Source organism: Amphibalanus amphitrite, unplaced genomic scaffold, assembly GCF_019059575.1.
Source record: "Amphibalanus amphitrite isolate SeventyFive unplaced genomic scaffold, NRLGWU_Aamphi_draft 000130F_arrow, whole genome shotgun sequence".
In the NCBI taxonomy this organism is placed as follows: Eukaryota; Metazoa; Arthropoda; class Thecostraca; order Balanomorpha; family Balanidae; genus Amphibalanus; species Amphibalanus amphitrite.
In genome coordinates, this window is record NW_024881625.1 from 581,707 (window position 1) to 603,188 (window position 21,482).

At 45.7% G+C, this 21,482-nt stretch overlaps 1 protein-coding gene across 2 annotated transcripts in view; it reads right to left on the reverse strand.

The window, feature by feature from the left end:
* The window catches only part of LOC122381932 (carbohydrate sulfotransferase 10-like), a 37,113-nt gene that overhangs the window by 5,601 nt on the left and 10,030 nt on the right, over positions 1 to 21,482 (reverse strand). Inside the window, exons 2-5 of one of the 2 annotated variants that reach the window (XM_043366723.1) lie at positions 16,082 to 16,186; positions 12,321 to 12,441; positions 10,675 to 10,841; positions 4,453 to 4,600 (exon numbers count right to left, since the gene is read on the reverse strand). In XM_043366723.1, coding sequence (XP_043222658.1) covers positions 4,453 to 4,600; positions 10,675 to 10,841; positions 12,321 to 12,441; positions 16,082 to 16,186 — 541 coding nt within the window. The remainder of the gene's footprint in view (positions 1 to 4,452; positions 4,601 to 10,674; positions 10,842 to 12,320; positions 12,442 to 16,081; positions 16,187 to 21,482) is intronic. The other variant, XM_043366724.1, reaches the window with a different exon arrangement.

Below are 21,482 nucleotides of genomic sequence, written 5' to 3' on the forward strand. Positions count from 1 at the left end.
AATGGGAAATCTTTCAAAGGTGGCACACTACCTTTAACCCTCGCCCGCACATGGGGGGGGGGTGGTTGCCACCCCCCCCAGGCAGTCTTTCTGCTCTGCACTCAACATTTTTAAAGCTAGAAGGCTGATTTTTCGTATAGCTGCTCGTCTATCCTTTCTTGATGTCCACTGAAAATTTCAAGTTTCTGTGATTTTTGGTTTCGGAGATATGACCTTGTTTTTCAGGTCATGTCATGACCCAAATGGCCAATTCTCAACATCTTGCGTTTGCCATGGGCCTTGTGAGCTTTTGACACCCTGATTTCGGCCTTTTTTGCCAGTCTTACCTCTCACCTATCATGGAACATGTTGTTCGACGATGTACAGGGGTCAAGGTCAGGGTCAAGGTCAACCTAGGTCATCTAAGATAATTGCGTTTTAGGCAAGCTGAATTTACTTTTTGTGAAGTTTTTTGACTGCATTTTTGGTAAAAGCTTCTCAGATCATGATTTCATGTGATATGGACCCAAAAACAATCGGTGCACACATCAGTATACACACAGACACACACAGACATACAAACACATATAATTGATCTTGACCTAACTTGACCTGAAATGACCTCAGCAGCAAAATTCTGGTCGGATAGTGTGACAAAGAGGTTCTAGCTGGCTTGGCACCAGAAAACAGCATCGTCATCGGTATTTGATAAGCAGCGCACTTGATATCCAACGGAGACCCAAAACAGCAACATTTTTTAGTTTGACCTGACCTGGAAGGTCAATGACTGACCTGAGAAGGTAAAACTGGGTATCATTGGATTCGTCTCTTCCCAAAGAATCTTTTTGGTCTTTACTGCTAAGCTCTATCTCCAACAGGAACGAAATGGCGCGGGGGGGGGGGTGGCAACCACCCCCCCATGTGCGTTCTAGGATGGGAAAATGGCATGTGCGGGCGAGGGTTAAAGTAGCGCTGACCTCTGGGAGGAAAAATAGGTGAGCTAGCTCAGAAGAAGGTGATTAGAAATAGGGAGCTAAGTGTAGTTTATCAGGTACCATGCGGAAATGGTAACAAATCTTACATAGGAGAAACTGGCAGGGGAATACAAGTACGAATAAAGGAGCACGAGAGAGACCTCGCGAAACGACGCCGACCACAGCGCTTTTGTTCTTCACGCACATTCCACAAGTCATTTACCGAACTGGGACGGGGCGAAAGTGTTAGCGAAATGCGGGAACAAGGGATGTCGAAAAGCGACCGAAGCGGCATTTATTGCAACGAACGATTCAATCAACACTAGGGTTGGGTTTATTAACCCGCGCCCCAGTGACGGTCTCAGCCAACTTCGCCCTAGTGGGGGGGGGGGGGGGGGCATATATTACCAACCACCTCTAACTCAAAAACTAAGGGGGATAGAAAGACGCGGTAAAAAGCAGTCGATAGCTCTTGATGCGTACGTTTGGAAGTATTTCGGTCATTTTTCATCTTAGAGCAATATTGGGGTCACCAGAGGTCATCAAAGGTCAAAATTTGCGAATTGTCATTATATTTTTCAGAAAACATGCCATTATCTCAGGAACTATGATAGCTAGAAAAACGTTGGGAAAAGCAATCGATAGCTTTTGAACTCTTCTTTTGATGAGGTTATTATAAAAAAAAATGACCTCAGGTCAACGGTTTAGCCTCCAGAGGGCAAAAACTCCAAAATAGCTGTTTTTTACGAAAGGTATTTTTCGACAATAACTTTTGACTTGAAAACGCTAGGACATTTCTATTGCCAGAATCGTGTTCCTCTCTCCGAGACGCGTCGAATGAACTATAATTTGACCTTGAAAGGTCAACTTGAAAATTTGACCTCAGGTCAAGGTCATGATGACCTGACCCGAAAAGGTCATGTTGCATATCATTCGATGCGTCTCAACACGACAAACACAATGAGACCATCCCCAGCGTACTATCTCTTTCCAATCGAGAGTTATTGGCAAAAATCTGTTTGTAGCCTCAAATGACCTCGGATGACCTTTCTAGAGCCTATCAGCAAAAGAGACACCTTGGTCGCTACTGGTGGTCCCTCCAAATCATTGTAATTCTGAAATATTTGGACTGTTCCTATGCGTACGCACGGATCTAGAGGCATTTTCGTTTTTCTCCATTGACTTATAATGGAAAGGTCACGCCACTGACCTGACCTTAGGTCACGCATATAAAAAATCCGAGATATAGAAATTGTAGGCACCCGAAACATCATGCAATCCACCAAGTTTAAAACCTCTCTGACAAACACTGCAGGCTGGACATGATTGCAAACTTTTAGGCTTGGTCAGTTAACTTGACCTGGTGACCTGACCTGACATGACCTGGGGTCAAAAATTTCACACATTGTCCAAATTTGATGTACCAAAAGCTACCCCAAGCGGCGCGGCGCTACGCGCCGCGGTTTTTTATTCACACGCAAAAAACGAGAGAGAGAGAGAGAGAGAGAGAGAGAGAGAGAGAGAGAGAGAGAGAGAGAGAGAGAGAGAGAGAGAGAGAGAGAGAGAGAGAGAGAGAGAGAGAGAGAGAGAGAGAGAGAGAGAGAGAGAGAGAGAGAGAGAGAGAGAGAGAGAGAGAGAGAGAGAGAGAGAGAGAGAGAGAGAGAGAGAGAGAGAGAGAGAGAGAGAGAGAGAGAGAGAGAGAGAGAGAGAGAGAGAGAGAGAGAGAGAGAGAGAGAGAGAGAGAGAGAGAGAGAGAGAGAGAGAGAGAGAGAGAGAGAGAGAGAGAGAGAGAGAGAGAGAGAGAGGAGAGAGAGAGAGAGAGAGAGAGAGAGAGAGAGAGAGAGAGAGAGAGAGAGAGAGAGAGAGAGAGAGAGAGAGAGAGAGAGAGAGAGAGAGAGAGAGAGAGAGAGAGAGAGAGAGAGAGAGAGAGAGAGAGAGAGAGAGAGAGAGAGAGGAGAGAGAGAGAGAGAGAGAGAGAGAGAGAGAGAGAGAGAGGAGAGAGAGAGAGAGAGAGAGAGAGAAGAGAGAGAGGGGCAGGTCGAAGGTTGCACCCGAGATACAGCCGCGCGGATGGTCTCAATGTGTTCAGCTCGTCAAGGCGCATCGAAAAATATGCATGATGACCTTGAGGTCACGTGACCTGAGGTCAACCTTTGACCTTGAACTCTCGAGGTCAACACATATATGATTCGATGCGGAGTGACCAGAGGATCACGATGGTGCCATTAGTTTGTTCCTAGCTTGGCTACTTCGAGTTTTTTTTTTCGAGAAAAACTATTTTTAGCGCAGCCATTTTGACCCCTGTGACTTCATCTTTGACCTGACCTAAAAATAACCTCCGTAAAATTTGTAGACCTTGTCCGTGCGTACACCATGCCGTTTACCGCTTGTCGCTATCTTGCTTTGTTCTCGAGATCTCAGGGGGGGGGGGGTGTCAACCGCCCCCCCCGTCGGTTCTTAGTTGGCGCGGCCCCCGTCCGCGTCGGTGCGAGGGTTAAGAGAAAAAGACCGTAAGAATAATGCATCGTAACAAAAAAATGTAAGAAAATGTCTGAGTGGAAAATGCTCGTAAGCATATGCCCTAGACCCGCCCCCATCCCTTCCTCGGTCGGCGCGTTTGTAGAAAACCAATAGGACGCCATGCTTAAAGGGACTATCCCACCTTCTAAAATGTTGTTAAAACCAGTTAAATTGTGCCCGACTTTATAGATTGGATGACCAGGAACACGGTTCTGGCATTTATTTTTCATTAAACATCTTAGGCTTCCCATATTCCAAACACAAACTTTCAAATATGTGACGTCACAGCCCAAAATTACCTCCTTCCCCAGGCCACATTACTGTCATAAAGCTGATTCTTTTTACTCTGTAGGCACCACAACAAAGTTCAGACCGAGTTTTAAGCGATTTTTCAACGAACAAACCCATTTAAATCAGAATGACTAAACGAGGTGACGTCACACTAACGGTCGCTCCATGTTGAAGATAGGGCCTTGTACAAGGCCCATTTTCAAATGAAGGGAACGAATTTCTTCAACACCAAGAGGCCGCGGGGGTTGCAACCTAGATAGATAGTGGATTCTGAACCTCGCCGCAAACTTGGCTATCTCAACTCAAACCCCATGTTAAAGGTGGGATAGTCCCTTTAAGGGTTATTTTTCACGCCGGATCCGATGATCATGGTCATATCACCCCCAAACCCACTCTTCCGATGCGTAACTTACCAGAATACCTCTGACGCCATCATACCATATACATGCTGGAATCACCATTTAGGGTCGAAAACTATGGATGGAAGCTAAACTTGCACACCAGGTTTACATAAAAATTAACATAGAGACCAAAGGGAAAATGATCCAAGGTTTCATTCTGTTTAGAGTTTTCGACTGCCGTTTTCCCCGCCTTTCTAGGACCATGTGTTCGTAAGTTACACATAACACAAGGCCGCAAAATCTGCCCCCTCCCCCAGCGGGGAACGGGATATGAGTTATTCGCTCACCTGGGTGTCCCAATGTCCGTCCATCACTGTATCGTTTTCATCAGACCATATGACAAAATTGACGAACTCTGAGAAAGTTGGTGGCATGGTCGAGTTCGTTCTGCTTGATATCCGCTTGATTTTATCCCAAAGCTTCATATGATCATCTCTGGGGATGAAAAAAGAGCGTTAAGCCACCGGAGACCAAGGGCGTCTACATATAGGCGATCGCCGCGCTGCCTGTTCTGATTCGATACTACCTGTGCCCACAGCAATGTACCCAGGGGCCCGGGAACGATTTTCAAGTTGGGGGGGGGGGGGCGAGCCTAAAATACCTACCTGACATGATGCATATGAAACAATTGCGTAGCTAGGGGTCTAAGGGGACACGTACCCCCCCCCCCCACCCCCTCCATCGGGTTCAAAGGGACCCTCGGGTCCGAGGAGCCCTGCGGCGCCATTTGACCGCTGAAGGTCAAACCGCTGACGCCCGATGGGGCTCGTTAGAGCACCACATGGGCCCTAAATAGCCACACAAGATCTCCATAAGGGCCCCACGCCGGCTTCTGAGCGCCTCTTGCGCATTTTCAGGGCACCTCGGTGGTCTCCAAAGGCCCGTTACTGGCCTCTGAGAGTCCTTACCGGCCTATGAGGGGCCAGTTCTAGGGGCATTTCCCGCCTGTGATGGTCCCACACTTATTTTTCTGAGGGCCCCATAACGGCAACTATGGGACCCTCATCGGCGCCTATGAGGGCCCACACCGGTGTCTCTGAGGGTTTCCCACCCCCAACTCTGAGTGCCTACACCAAACCTATTAAAATTAAGCTCTGTATCGGCGGCTCTGAGGACCCAACCAACACCTGTGCATCTGAAGGCCACCCACTGGTGACTTTTGAGGGTCCCACACCGGTGAGTCTGAGGGCCCCACCGGCGTCTGACAGTACCATGCCGGTCTCTAAGGACCCCACAGGACTTCTTCTGCCGGCCTAAGGACCCCTTGCCGGTCACTGAGACCGGGCCGAGACCCCCTGCCGGCTTGAAGAGAGTTCGCGTCAGCAGCTCTAAAGCCCCCACACCCGTCTGTAACGGCTCCACACCAGCGTCTATAAGGGCCCACAGCAACGCCTGTAAGGACCCTCATCGGCGCCTCTGAGAGAATCACACTAGCACCTCTGAGCGCCCACACCGGCACCTCCATGACGGCCCCACACTGGTGCCTCTAAAGGCCCTTTACCGGCGCTACGCTTACGCGGCCGCTCTTCTGATTGAGTTGTCGTTAGGGAAAGGCAGCATTAGGTATTGCCCAGAAGATATCACGTGACAAGCTGAAGGAATTCATTCAAGCTGAAGGAATTCCTTTGTTGAGCCGCTAGAATCCGAAGGAAACAGCGGAAATTGCCTACGACTATTTAATGAATTTAACGGTGATGAATAAGTGCGAAAAACGTTTTGGCTTTACAAAATTTGATGAAATGACCAGGGTAAAAGTTTTATTATTGGCGGTCAATTCAAAACGGCGCAAACATTTAAACAGTGAAGATAGTGAAGCACGATTCAAAGTGTAGTACACCTTTCGTACTTTGAGCGGCGATAGCGGGATAACGGTGTGGAGCTTCGAGGATCGGTCTTCAGTTCCCGGACCAGAAAGGTGGGGCCTATGCAATGTCAAATTTCATCAAAATGGTGATACTGTCCCTTTAATCCCATACCGGCCCTCTAATGTATCCCATGCATCCCATCCCATACCGAGGGCGCCACGTCAGTGCACTCATTGCCCCACGCCCCTCCCTCACACCCGGAGCGGATAAACTGTGTTATACATATAGCAACGATTTTACCACCATCGTACGTTATGCATTTCTCAAAATTGACTCAAAATGGTCCAGTATAAAACTGGCCTGCCAAGCTTATGGCCAAGGTCAGGCCCAAATCAAAGCGGGATGACAATAGCAGATGTTGTCAAATCGATACTGTAGGTATCAGCAGAAACCATTCAGATGGCAAGAAAAATGCCGTGTGTTGATGTTTAGATGTATAAAGGAAACAAGAAGGAAAGAAGTCCGGAAAAGGGGAAAGACCTTTTCTCGCTGCCTCAATGTTGAGGGGGCGCCGCCCCCCCGGCTCCCAAGTTGGGGGGGGGGGGCAAGCGCCCCCGCTGCCCCCCCCCCCTGTTCCCGGGTCTATGAATGTACCACATCTGAATATGTACCTATAACTTCATGTCTGCTTTGTCAAGCACACGTCTTAACACACGATATAAACAGGGCAAATTAATACTTTGTATATTGTTTCGGCATTTCTGTGATTCATTGATATTTATTTATGCACCATACACAAATATCGGATAATTTTCTATTAAATAAATTTGAAAAACATAACACAATCAACTCATTAGTGATGTCATGCTCACTTGAACGCGCACTTGTGTATTGAACACCGTAATCGCCTCATTCAAAGGAAACACAAAAATATAAATTAGTTTAATAAAACTGCAAGCAATTATTATCCAGCAAATTTGGAATACACTTAACATATAAAAATATCATAACTTAATATCTATCTCTATTTCCCCATTTTTCTACCGGTTCTGTCACATTGCATTCAGTAAGCGACCATACATGCAATAAAAACAGTGGGTTCTCGAGAGTAACGTTCGGAATAAACTGAATGCTGATACGATGTTCAATATGTTGGAGCGCACTTAGATCGAGTGGGACTTTCGTCGGGCTGTGGCACATCGATGCCCTCTGATTTTGAATATTTTCACGCATTTTATAAGAAAATGTGATTATTTTCTTTCATCAAATGCAATAAAAAACATGGGTTCTCGAGTCTATGTCAATCAAAGGTCCGATCAAAATGCGTCATGTTTTACGGACGTTGTCAAAATACCCTACACTTTTAGGTGCGATTATTTTCTTTCATTAAATGCAATAAAAAACATGGGTTCTCGAGTCTATGTCAATCAAAGGACCGATCAAAATGGGTCATGTTTTAGAGACGTTGTCAAAATACCCTACACTTCTTAGGAGCCGGTGGTGTTATGATGTCCTCTGTTTTTGAATATTTTCATACCGGTTCTGTCACATTGCATTCAGTAAGCGACCATACATGCAATAAAAACAGTGGGTTCTCGAGAGTAACGTTACGGAATAAACTGAATGCTGATACGATGTTCAGCATGTTGGAGCGCAGTTAGATTGAGTAGGACTTTCATCGGGCTGTGGCACATCGATGCCCTCTGGTTTTAAATATTTTCACGTATTTTATAAGAAAATGCGATTATTTTCTTTCATTAAATGCAATAAAAAAACATGGGTTCTCTATTCCATGTCAATCAAAGGACCGATCAAAATGGGTTATGTTTTAGAGACGTTGTCAAAATACCCTACACATTTTAGCAGCCGGTGGTGTTATGATGTCCTCTGTTTTTGAATATTTTCATACCGGTTCTGTCACAATGCATTCAGTAAGCGACCATACATGCAATAAAAACAGTGGTTTCTCGAGAGTAACGTTACGGAATAAACTGAATGCTAATACGATGTTCAGCATGTTGGAGCGCAGTTAGATCGAGTAGGACTTTTATCGGGCTGTGGCACATCGATGTCCTCTGATTTTGTGTGTACCAAGGCATTCTGTAAGAGACTGGGATTATTTACCTTTATTTAGTGGAATAAAAAACGTGGGTTTTCATTTCTAAGACAATTAAAAAATCCATTATGACGGGACATGGAAGACGATGATGTAGGCTGAGGATAGCGGTCAATGATTTAGGAAGTGACGTTTTATGACGTTTTATTACGTCATACTGCAGCGTGAGTAGCTACATAGCCCACTCCCAGCTGAAAAAAGTTGTTACATGAGTTTGCATTATAAATTGGTGAAGTGTCTTCACTTGTTATTTATTACACTACTAGAGGGACAGCATTACGCGCAGCGTAATAACTCAATTTTCATTAAAATCGGCCAAGTAGCGGCCGAGTTATCGCAAGAATAAATTTGGCGACTCCTCTTGGCCGGCGGTGCCCTGCGCCGGTGTTCGTTGCCAAAGGTCAATGACCTCCCGGGTCTGATTTTGTTCAGCTTTGCAAGCGAAGAAACTGAGCCTACGGCGCGTGCTCTCTGATCGGCGCCGGCCGCGGCCCAAAATGCCGCAAAGATGCGCCCGCCACGTGCAAACCACCGAGCGCACCCCCACCAAAATTTAATACGACAAATGGTTGCACGCACCCGACTCGGCGCCAAAGTTTCACCCCCGCAACCCGCACCATCGCCTCGCAACAGCCCGCCAAAGGGAACTGACGCGTTACATACATACGTACAGACGTTTTGATTTTTATATATGTAACTAGAGGGACAGCATTACGCGCAGCGTAATAATTCAAGTTTTAGCTCAATCGGCCCAGTAGCGGCTGAGTTATTGCCAGAATAAATTTGGAGTCTCCTCTTGGCCGGCGGTGCCATGCGCCGGTGTTCATTGCCAAAGGTCAGTGACCTGCCGTCTCTGATTTCGCTCAGTTTTGCAAGCGAAGAAACAGCCTAAGGCGCGTGCCGTCTGCTCGGCGCCGGCCGCGGCCCAAAATGCTGCAGAGATGCGCCCGCCACGTGCAAACCGCCGAACCCTCCCCCACCAAAATTTAATACGACAAATGGTTGCACGCGTCCGACTCGGCGTCAAAATTTCACTCCCGCAGCCCGCACCGTCACCTCGCGGTACATGCATACATACGTACAGACGTTTTGATTTTTATATAAGTGAATGGTGAAACCAATGGAACCTGGCGGAAGAGAGGTGGGGAGGCTTTTTTGAGAGCCGAGATGTTTTTTTTTAGATGCGCTGTTATGAATGGGAGAAGTTGCGTCACAATTCTTTCCAAAAGCCTAGTAAGTTTGTCTAATGGGTCGCCACATGCAGAAACTATGGGTCGGAGCGGAGTGTTTTTCTTGTGTTTTAGGTAATCCGTAAAAATCTGCCGTTCGTGAACCGTTTGGGATAGGTAATAGTTTTGATCAGGCGCGGATACAAGGGGGGGGGCCATGGGGGCCATGGCCCCCCCCTTGGCCGATTTTTTTTTCAAAAATAAAATAAAAAGTTAAAAAGTTAAAAAGCTGAAAAGGGGGCCTCCTGAAAATAAAGTGGCCGAAATCCGATGAGTTTTTTTTAACCTACCCACTTAGTTATTTCTTAGAAGACTAGCTGAGAAGACTTCTTTGTTAGAAGATTGGTAAAGCTTTTCATAACTTGGAGGTCTCTTATACTCACAGAGATGACCACTTTTACAGGGCCTCCTAACCTGCACAGAGGGCCTCCAAGCCTGCACAGATGTTGAGATGTTGCCTGAACAGCTAGATAAGCTCAATAGACGCAGTTTTTTTTGGGGGGGGGGGGCCAACAAGTGGGAAGATGGGGCCTCCAACAGGTGGGATTATGGGGGGGGGGCCTCCTGGTTTCTAATGGCCCCTCCCTTGGAGATTTTCTGGATCCGCCCCTGGTTTTGATGAGTTTTTCTGAGTCGCTGCTGTCCATTTCCTGATATATGGCTCGTTTGGTTTGTGCTTCTAGTTTCGGAGTTGTATTTTTGGGGGATGTGCTCGTACTCTTTTTATTACAGCCTTAGCTTTCTCTATGTATGAGTCTTTGGACATCGCCAGTCGCCACCATGCCTTCACATTTGTCTGAACGTTTGAAAATTACGTTCCCCTCCTTACGTGCCTCATCAAGCACATCTTTGTCTGCTTTTGAATGGTTTGATTCACCTGTTTTGTGAGTTTTATAAGCAGAAGTAATGTTTTTCTTAAGTTTAGTCATAGTCTTCTCTATTGCTGGAAGAGCAGATGGAGCCGTTTTATCAGCAGTGTCTTGAGGCTGGTATTTCATATCATTAGTGCTGGTACAGCCGTTGCTCTAAGCGCTCCACACTTTCGAGACTTAAAGGCTATACATTAGCGGCTAGTGCTAGTCAAATACATAATGGACTCCAATTCTGTGGGAAAAGATCATATTCTACCTTTAACACATGGGTAAGTTACTAAGTTTGTCTGATAGTGAAGTACGATGAAACCGCTGTCATCGATGACGTAACAGGTTAATTACATTAAAACATTTAAAACATTAAAACAAGATTTGTCTAAAAAGCGACATTTTTACCCCTGGTGACTTGAACTTGAAGTAAAGTAATTCATGTCTATGCGCTCCTCCGAAGCATTTGTTCAACTCTGGCGACAGGTTGGGTCCATACCTGGCTATTTTGTCGAGGAACGCCGAGACGAGCCGGTCGTAGGGCCTTCTGACAATGAGCAGCGAGCCGCCAGGGCCGTCCGGCCGGACACCGATCAGCTCGTCGTGAATGCGACTGTCACTGGAGGTCGCAGCTTCCAGTAACGTAAAACAGCTGCTGGCGTGGCACTGCAACGGAAGCAAGCAGATTAACGCGACAATCTCCTGAGTCCTGGGTGACGGAAACGGGGTAATAAAATGTACGTAATTCACCAGCGCCTCATTTGGATTAGGCGTCCTTCCTCTCACTCCATACTTATTTGTTAAATTGTTGAATTTTGGTTTTTAGATCCATGTTAGCAAAGGTCTATTCAGTGAGTCACGCCTTGACCTCAAAGTGAAGCGTTGCTGCCTTGACCTAAAAAGTGAACGCACCGTCCGCGTCGCACGCCATTTCCACACTGCGGCTCTTCTGCAGTTTTCGGCCATCAGCATCTAAAAGTGTAGCGGAAAGTCTTAGCTTTTGTATAACTGTGACCAAAATTTATCTTTGGGCCTTACTATTAACTGGATTATTTGCCAGCTGGCGTCGTATGGTGGCGCTAGCAGAGCTTGTTAGGTATATATCAATGCTAGATATAAGTTTGGTCGGTATCAGTTTGGCATTGGTTTTGAAAATTTCGTAAATTTTCATCACAAACATGTACCTACAAACAAAATATGAAATTTACATCACTAGCATGCACATGTCCATTTAGTGCTTCTCCATGGCTAGAACTGAGTCAGTTGCAGTCTGCAGTTGCAAATAACAGATAAATCATCCTAAAATTATGATTGTGCGTTGGATCTTGGGGATCTTGGATCCTACAATTTTGATATTGCGTGGGATCTTGGGGATCTTGGATCCTGGTAGTCTGATCTTGTGTGGGATCTTGTGGATCTTGGACCTTGAAATTTTGATTTTGCATGGGATCCTGGGGATCTTGGATCTTGCAATTTGATTTTGTGTGGGATCTTGGGGATCTTGGATCTTGAAATTCGGAAATTGTGTGGGATCTTGCGGATCTTGGATCTTGATTTCTGGTCGAGGCACAAGTCTGGCTATAACATCGAGAAAAACAATTTTTGTCGAAAATCAGCGATAGGTTATCAGAAGTTTTTATCGCTAAAACTTGGCCAAAAAAGAGGCATCAATCTCAACTTTGGTATGTAGATAGAACGCGTTAAATGATTGTCTATGCTCGACTTTTCTCTTTTGTACAGAAAATGCGACCGCCCATGGTGAGTGTCGAAACACCGTCCTCTTAGACACTGGGCCGAGACTCTAACCACTCGGCTACGACGACATGCTGCTCATAAGTGCTGTTTGCAATTTAAGCTTGAAGTCAAACCTAGCCTCAATGGATACATTATTGTCCTGGATGGTAGTGACGTCACACAAGAGATGGCGCTAGTTGGTCGGCCGATTCGTGTAATACAGTTGGCGAATACGCGGCCCGGCACGGGTTAGCCCCTCCCCGCCTCGATGAGTTTTGATCGAGTTTTGCTTCATGCCTATGGTATATAGGGCCTTGGCCTATCCCTCTCGTCTATTTTTACTGATCGGCCGCGGCATTCACAGAAAACAGAGTACAAATGGTTTACAAGCCCACATCCCGATTATCTTACATTCAACGTTGAGTTGTTCATCATTCTTCGAAGAATAAGAGCTGTCATGAAAGTTGTCGCGACTTTCGGTAGTCTGGTCCAGACAATGTTATCGACGAATACATCACCACACCAACGATACCTGCGATAAGGAAAACACGGCAGTCACTGGCTAATTACGCATAATGAAAGCATATTTCCAATAGAAATACGGGTATAATAAGAGATATTAACCTTACTCTCATATTAGCCAAAATATATAAAATTTCAAAAAGACAAAATACAGTTTCGGGAGCTTTCGGCTTTGCGCCTTTATCAACCGTTATGTATTATTTAGATCATTTTCGTCACAAACTTGCATGGAACAGAAAATTCGAATTGGTACGAACATGCAGTAATCACACACGCACTTCCCAGCTACTCTTTAAAAACGCATCTATGCAAAACTTACAGAGACATAAAAGATTTATCTTGAAGTGCAGAACAAGATAGTCATGTCGAAAACATGAGTCATACGTCCAGCGGAGATAGTATAACTATATCGTGGGTACATCATCAATAATGGGTCCCGACCCCCCGACCAACATTAAAAATATGGAGATAAGCATATATGAGGTAAGTACATGCATGCATACGATAACAGAAGTGTACAACAGCACAACCGCGCGGCGCACACCCGCGCACACAAGTTTCCACGGTCAGTCAGTTTAGATATAATGACCACTCAGATGATAGGCCAAGACGAGGTTTGCGTGTTAAGAGTGGGTTGAAGTTCGCGAATAAAAATGGATTCCCAAATTTTTCTATCTGGGCCGTCTTTTGACACATGCAGAATCTTGATTGAGACGTTTGAGCAGTCCAGTTGCACAGAGTGTTTCGTTTGGTGAAGGCCAAAAGGGGTGTCTAGTTTGTTGTTTTTTGCATCTCTCATGTGTTCATTATATCTAAGCCTGACAGATCGGCGTGTTTCACCGACATACACAGACTCGCCTTGTGCGCACAGTTGACATTCCATCTGGTACACCACATTCTTTTCATGACATCTCCCACGCAACCCTGCCTCACAGCATGGACACTTCCTGCCCCCACCTGGGCAGGGTGCTGGTTGGTAGGCCGCCCGCACTAGTTTTTGTTTCAGGTTGGGACCTCCTTTCCATGCAACTTTCAGGTTGAGGTGACTAGCCCTAATGATACCCTCAATCCTGTGGCTGAGTGCATCATCAATGAATGGAAGCGCAAGATAGACGGGGGCAGAGCCCGATCTAGTCGGCCTTAGGCGGTTATCACGTTGGGCTTCGTGTTGGAGCCTGCTAACTAAGTGGGGCGGGTAGCCGTTCTTTGTGAATAGGTCATGGATGAGTTTAAGGCTACGGGCTCGTGGTAGACCAGGGGAAGAGATTTTGATAGCACGTAATGTTTGTGAGCGGATGGCGTTTTTCTTAGTCGACATTGGCAGAGCTGAAAGGTAGTGAATTATCACTGGTGATGCCATCGGTTTAATGTATAGCTCACTGGAGTATGCGCCTGACTCAGAGATCGATATTCTGAGTCAGGCGCATATCGATCGATATTCTATAATATCGATCTCTGAGTCAGGCGCATACTCCAGTGAGCTATACATTAAACCGATGGCATCACCAGTGATAATTCACTACCTTTCAGCTCTGCCAATGTCGACTAAGAAAAACGCCATCCGCTCACAAACATTACGTGCTATCAAAATCTCTTCCCCTGGTCTACCACGAGCCCGTAGCCTTAAACTCATCCATGACCTATTCACAAAGAACGGCTACCCGGCCCACTTAGTTAGCAGGCTCCAACACGAAGCCCAACGTGATAACCGCCTAAGGCCGACTAGATCGGGCTCTGCCCCCGTCTATCTTGCGCTTCCATTCATTGATGATGCACTCAGCCACAGGATTGAGGGTATCATTAGGGCTAGTCACCTCAACCTGAAAGTTGCATGGAAAGGAGGTCCCAACCTGAAACAAAAACTAGTGCGGGCGGCCTACCAACCAGCACCCTGCCCAGGTGGGGGCAGGAAGTGTCCATGCTGTGAGGCAGGGTTGCGTGGGAGATGTCCAGTGGCGGCGGAAGGTATTCTAGGATAGGGGTGCAAACGATATTGAAGCGCCCCTTCCCGCTGGGCGCCCCTTACCATATACACGGTTGTAGTAACACAAACAGTGAAGAGACGTTTAATACGCCCTAGCACTAGGGGTGTAACCGCCCATACGGACAGTGCAATTTTACAGGCCCCAATCTAGGACCTCTCTTAACATTCATATGTTGTAAACCGCAAACCGCCCCCGATAAATGTTACACAAACTAATTTCCTCTCGCATATCGGCCATCAGGCGCCCCTTTTTGTCGCATGGAGCCTACAACGCTATAAGCCCTCATATGTTCGTGTTGGCGTTCGGAGGCTATCGCCTTCAAAGACGTCTCCATAAATGTTTCTTTTTCGTCCCACACACAGGCACCCCTCTTTCGCATGCAGGCGCCCCTCTTCCGCATGGCGCGCTTCTCGAGTGGCTGCGCCCTCCTAGCCTTTATCGCCTGGGAAGATTATATTCGACAGGGTCGGCAGCATCTGCCTTTGTTTCAGATAAGGATGCCCTCCACTCTTCAGCATATCAAAAGATACTTTTCCCACGTCATTGCCACCCTCTTCGTGTCACAAGTGCCTTTATCAGTTGCGGTGTCGCACTGCTCAGCTTTATGGCTGCCGCACCTCTTAACTTCCTGCCTCCTCTACAGATTTTCGAGGCGCCCCTTTCCATAGCTTTAGGGTGCAGCTGCCCCCCTTGCCCCCCTGCTTCCGCCGCCACTGGAGATGTCATGAAAAGAATGTGGTGTACCAGATGGAATGTCAACTGTGCGCACAAGGCGAGTCTGTGTATGTCGGTGAAACACGCCGATCTGTCAGGCTTAGATATAATGAACACATGAGAGATGCAAAAAACAACAAACTAGACACCCCTTTTGGCCTTCACCAAACGAAACACTCTGTGCAACTGGACTGCTCAAACGTCTCAATCAAGATTCTGCATGTGTCAAAAGACGGCCCAGATAGAAAAATTTGGGAATCCATTTTTATTTGCGAACTTCAACCCACTCTTAACACGCAAACCTCGTCTTGGCCTATCATCTGAGTGGTCATTATATCTAAACTGACTGACCGTGGAAACTTGTGTGCGCGGGTGTGCGCCGCGCGGTTGTGCTGTTGTACACTTCTGTTATCGTATGCATGCATGTACTTACCTCATATATGCTTATCTCCATATTTTTAATGTTGGTCGGGGGGTCGGGACCCATTATTGATGATGTACCCACGATATAGTTATACTATCTCCGCTGGACGTATGACTCATGTTTTCGACATGACTATCTTGTTCTGCACTTCAAGATAAATCTTTTATGTCTCTGTAAGTTTTGCATAGATGCGTTTTTAAAGAGTAGCTGGGAAGTGCGTGTGTGATTTCTGCATGTTCGTACCAATTCGAATTTTCTGTTCCATGCAAGTTTGTGACGAAAATGATCTAAATAATACATAACGGTTGATAAAGGCGCAAAGCCGAAAGCTCCCGAAACTGTATTTTGTCTTTTTGAAATTTTATATCTTTTGGCTAATATGAGAGTAAGGTTAATATCTCTTATTATATTCATAATGTCTCTCAAAACTGTGCTAAAAACCATTCAAGATAAGAAATACGGGTAGTGAAAGAATTTCTGAACAAACATGTTCAACATGTACATAATCGGTAGTGGGTGTATCTTACCGGTAATGAGAGTATCCGTAACTGTTGCATGCTTCTCTGATTCTCTTCTTTCGATATTCCAGCCTTGCTGCAATTAAGTTGTCGCCTTTATGGCATCTTAGCGTTCTGGGGAGACAAATATTTATTAAGAGCAATAATTATCGAGGTGAAACGACGATGCTTCCTCTGCCGCCCCGTATCCGTCGGGCGTCGCCCCTAAAAGCGGCCATTTAAGGCCTGGGCTGCCGCTGCGTCACGTTGACACTTACTATATATTGCCTGTAAAACGAGTTTGAGGAGAGGGAACTTCTATTGAACGCAAACGCTTGTCATTTAAGAAAGGCAACGTATGATTAAGTATATGTGCATCTGATAACATCTTCAGATGATCGAACGAAATTAACCCGCGCCCCAGTGGCGGTCTCAGCCAACTTCGCCCCTAGTCTCAGCCAACTTCGCCCTAGTGGGGGGGGGGCATATGTTACCACCCACCTCTAACTCAAAAACTAAGAGGGATAGAAAGACGCGGTAAAAAGCAGACGATAGCTCTCAATGCGTACGTTTAAAAGTATTTCGGTCATTTTTCATCTTAGAGCAATATTGGGGTCACATGAGGTCATCAAAGGTCAAAATTTGCGAATTGTCATATTTTTCAGAAAACATGCCATTATCTCAGACACTGTGATAGCTAGAAAAACGCATGGAAAAGCAATCGATAGCTTTTGAACTCTTCTTTTGATGAGGTTATTATAAAAAAATGACCTCAGGTCAACGGTTTAGCCTCCAGAGGGCAAAAACTCCAAAATAGCTGTTTTTTACGAAAAGTGTTTTTCGACAATAACTTTTGACTTGAAAACGCTAGGACATTTCTATTGCCAGAATCGTGTTCCTCTCGCAGAGACGCGTCGAATGAACTATAATTTGACATTGAAAGGTCAACTTCAAAATTTGACGTCAGGTCAAGGCCATGACCTGACCGGAAAAGGTCATGTTGCATATCAGTCGATGCGTCTCGGCAAGACAAACACCATGAGGCCAACTCCAGCGTTCTGTCGTTTTCCAATCGAGAGTTATTGGCAAAAAAACTGTAGCCTCAAATGACCTCGGATGACCTTTCTAGAGGCTCTCAGCAAAAAAGACACCTTGATCGTCACTGGTGGTCCAAATCACTGTGATTTTGAAATATTTGGACTGTTCCTATGCGTACACACGGATCTAGAGGCATTTTCAGTTTTCTCCATTGACTTGTAATGGAAAGGTCACGCCACTGACCTGAGCTTAGGTCACGGATATAAAAAATCCGAGATACCTATACTAATTGTAGGCACTCATAACATCATGCAATCCACCAAGTTCAAAACCTCTCTGACAAACACTGCAGGCTGGACATGGTTGCAAACTTTTTTAGGCTTGGTCTGTTAACTTGACCTGGTGACCTGACCTGACATGACCTGGGGTCAAAAATTTCACACATTGTCCAAAACTGATGTATCAAAAGCTGCCAAGCGGCGCGGCGCTACGTGCCGCGGTTTTTTATTCACACGCGAAAAACGCGACAGGGTGGTAACATATGCCCCCCCCCCCCCACTGGGGCGAAGGTTAATATATGGCTTCTTGTCAAAGTTTCATGTCACAAATTATGGGGGGGCAACCAGATACTTTTGCCCCCACGAGTTTGCCAGGGGGCAGCTGCCCCCTCTGCCCCCCCCCCCGAATCCGCCGCCCCTGCAAAGAACCATCACCTTCTTCGTCCAAACTCTATTTTTGAATGCATATTGCACACTCAGGAAACCTTAACCCGCGCCGGGCCGGTGCTCTGAGATTCCGCGCCGGGGCCGGGGGTGTCTGAACACCCCCCCCCCCTTCTAACTCGGCTCCTCGGCCACGTAGCGACACGCGGTAAGCGGCAATCGAAAGAACGTCCAAAATAAGGACGAAAACACTTCGGGACATTTTTTGGGTCAGGTCAAAGGTCAGGTCACCAGAGCTCACCAAAAGTAAAATGTTGACTATTTCAACATTTTGGAAACTTCCAACGGCTATCTCGGGAACCGATAGAGCTACAGCGCCGCGGAAAAGCGCATTCGATAGCCCTTTTACAGACCTTTCTGAATAATGCTCTCAGATTTGACCTCAGGTCAACGAATTAGCCTCCAGAGGGCAAAAACTCCAAAAATAGCCGTTTTCACGAAAAACGTTTTTTTTTCGGCAATAACTTTTGACTCAAAAGAGCCATGACATTACTTTTGCCAGCATCGTGTTCCTCTCGTCGAGACGCGTCAAATTTACTATAATTTGACCTTGAAAGGTCAACTTTAAAATTTGACCTCAAGTCAAGGTCATGACCTGACCGGAAAAGGTCATGTTGCAGATCAGTCGATCCGCAACGTCGAGCCGAACACATCTAAGGCGTTTTCAGCGCTCTAGCACGCCTCTATCAGAAGTTATTAGAGAAAAACTGTTAAATTCTGTTCGTGACCTGAGATGACTTCGGGGACATAACGAGGGGTCACAGTTGCCATTTTTCCGGTTCAGTGTGTCAAGTTTACCTACATCTCGATGATTGAGAGTGTCTAGAATAGCGTTCGTGCAAAACAGACGCTTTTCAATTTTCTCCCATTGACTTATAATGGAGAGGCCGCAATATTGACCTGACCTTAGGTCACCGATATCAAAATTCCGAGATAAACATTTTATAGATAATGCTGCTCTAATCAATCGCTGAAAGTTTCAAGGCAATCGATCAATCAGCGTAGCTATGACGAGCATTCTTATTCTTTCTGAGGTGAGGTCACTTGGCGTGACCTGATGACCTGACCTAAGGAGGACCTGAGTCTGAAATTTTCACAACATGTGCGGAAAAGCTGCACGAACAGGTGTGCAGAGATATCTGCGAAAAACCGCAGGGGAGGGGTGTTCAAACAAACACCCCCCCGGCCCGGCGCTGGTTAAGGTAAGGTTGAAGCTGAACTGCATGTCTGTCTATGAGCTACGTTAGACTAGCCTATTCAGATAACTAGTTAGATGGCAAGCAATGACGTTTCCAGATTACGCACTGAATTTTTCTGTTTAAAATGCCCAAAGCAGCACTGCCGCAACTTCTGATTTGAACACTGAAAGATAGGCACTTGGATTGTTCAGAATAGCATGCAGAATCAGATACAATACAAGCAACAACAGTGGCAACTGGCAACAGTTTTAACCCGCGCCCGGCTGGGGGTCCTGGATTTCCACGCCCTGCTGGGGGCCGGGGGTTGAACACCCTCCCCCCTTCTAACTCGGCTCCTGGGCCACGTAGCGATACTCGGAAGTCGGCGTTCGAAAGAGCGTCAAAAATAATGACGAAATCACTTCCGTCAATTTTTTGGTCAGGTCAAAGGTCAGGTCACCAGAGGTCATCGAAGGCAAAATTTTGCCGATTTCCAGGTCGAATGTCGACAATTTCCAAGAAGCCAACCCATTACTCGGGAACCAATAGAGCTACAGCGCCGCGGAAAGGCGCATTCGATAGCCCCCATATTAACGCCCTTTCTGAGTAATTCTCTCAGATTTGACCTCAAACGTCAACGGTTTTGCCTGCAGGGGGCAAAGACTGCAAAAATAGCCGATTTTTTTTGGAAACAGTTTTTCTGCAATAACTTTTGACCCAAGCCTTGCACGAGCTTACTTTTACCGGCATCGTGTTCTTCTCGTCAAGACGCATCGAATGAACTATAACTTGACCTTGAAAGGTCAACTTCAAAATTTGACCTCAGGTCAAGGTCATGACCTGACCGGAAAGGGTCATGTTGCATATCAGTCGATCCGTATCGTCGAGCTGAACACATCTAAGGCGTTTTCATCGCTCTAGCATGCCTTTATCAAAAGTTATTTGCGAAAAACTGTTAGATACAATTCGTGACCTAAGATCACCTCAGCCCAGGGGCATAAACAGGGGTCACGGATACAATTTTCATGTTCAGTGTGTCTACACCACTTGTAATTCAGTGTTTGGGAGTGTTTATAATGTCTTTCGTCCAAAACAGGCGCATTTCAATTTTCTTCCGTTGACTTATAACACTATGCAACAAAAAATGAAAAATTTTCTGTTCCTGGAAAGCGACCGAATTTTTCTTATTCATTGGGTCCTATTATAACCGAAATGGGCATTAGTTTTGATCTGAAAATGCTTTTCCGGTTTTCAGAGACGATTTTCGATTTTTGGCCCCGAAATTCGGTTTTTGGCCCACCGTGTCCGATGTAATTGAGTAATCGACTTGCGGTAACTTTCATCGCCTTTCCTATGCCACAAGCTTTCGAATGATATCTGGTTTTGCATATTTGCGTGCAAAAATAACGTCATAAATCTATGTTAAAGTAAGAAAATGTTGAAATTTTGTAAAAATTTGACATTTTTTCGATTTCATTTCAAAATAGAGGAAAAACTAAAGGCCCCATCCAAATTATGAGCCCAGTTCCTTGAAGAGCATTCAATTTCCGTTCGGAAGGTACCTTTTTAGTGCATTTTATCGGATTCCTGTGGCGTCCAGATTGAGTTAACCTAAACACATATCCTAAGTCATATCACATAGCATTAACCTGATAACGTATGTTAACGCCATAGGATCAACGAGGGGTCAACTGAGGTCATTTTGTTGACCCCTTGTGACCTCGGGTCACACGCAGGAACTTACTTTTGAGCAGTCCTGTCGCTCAGAATCTTGATCTGTTGGGGGCCCGTTTTTCAAGTGACTCAATCTGGACGCCACAGTAAACCGATAAAATGCACTAAAATAGTACCTTCCGAACGGAAATTGAATGCTCTTCAAGGAACTGGGCTCAGAATTTGGATAGGGCCTTTAGTTTTTACTCTATTTTGAAATGAAATCGAAAAAAATGTCAAATTTTTACAAAATTTCAATATTTTCTTACTTTAACATAGATTTATGACGTTATTTTTACACGCAAATATGCAAAACCGGATATCATTCGAAAGCTTGTGGCATAGGAAGGGCGATGAACGTTACCGCGAGTCGATTACTCAATTACACCGGACACAGTGGGCCAAAAACCGAATTTCGGGGCCAAAAATCGAAAATCGTCTCTGAAAACCGGAAAAGCATTTTCAGATCAAAACAAATGCCCATTTCGGTTATAATGGGACCCAATGAGTCCAAAAAAATCGGTCGTTACTCAGGAACAAAATGACTGTTGCATAGTGTAATGGGGATGTCGCAAAATTAACCTGACCTTAGGTCATCGATATCAAAATTCTGAGATATACATTTTGTACACGCTATTGCTCTTAGCAATCGCTGAAAATTTCAAAGCGATCGGTCACTCGCTGTAGCTATGGCAGACATTGAAACTTTTTATGAGGTGAGGTCACTTCAAGTGACCTGGAGACCTGACCTTGAATGACCTTGGTCTGAAATTTTCACGA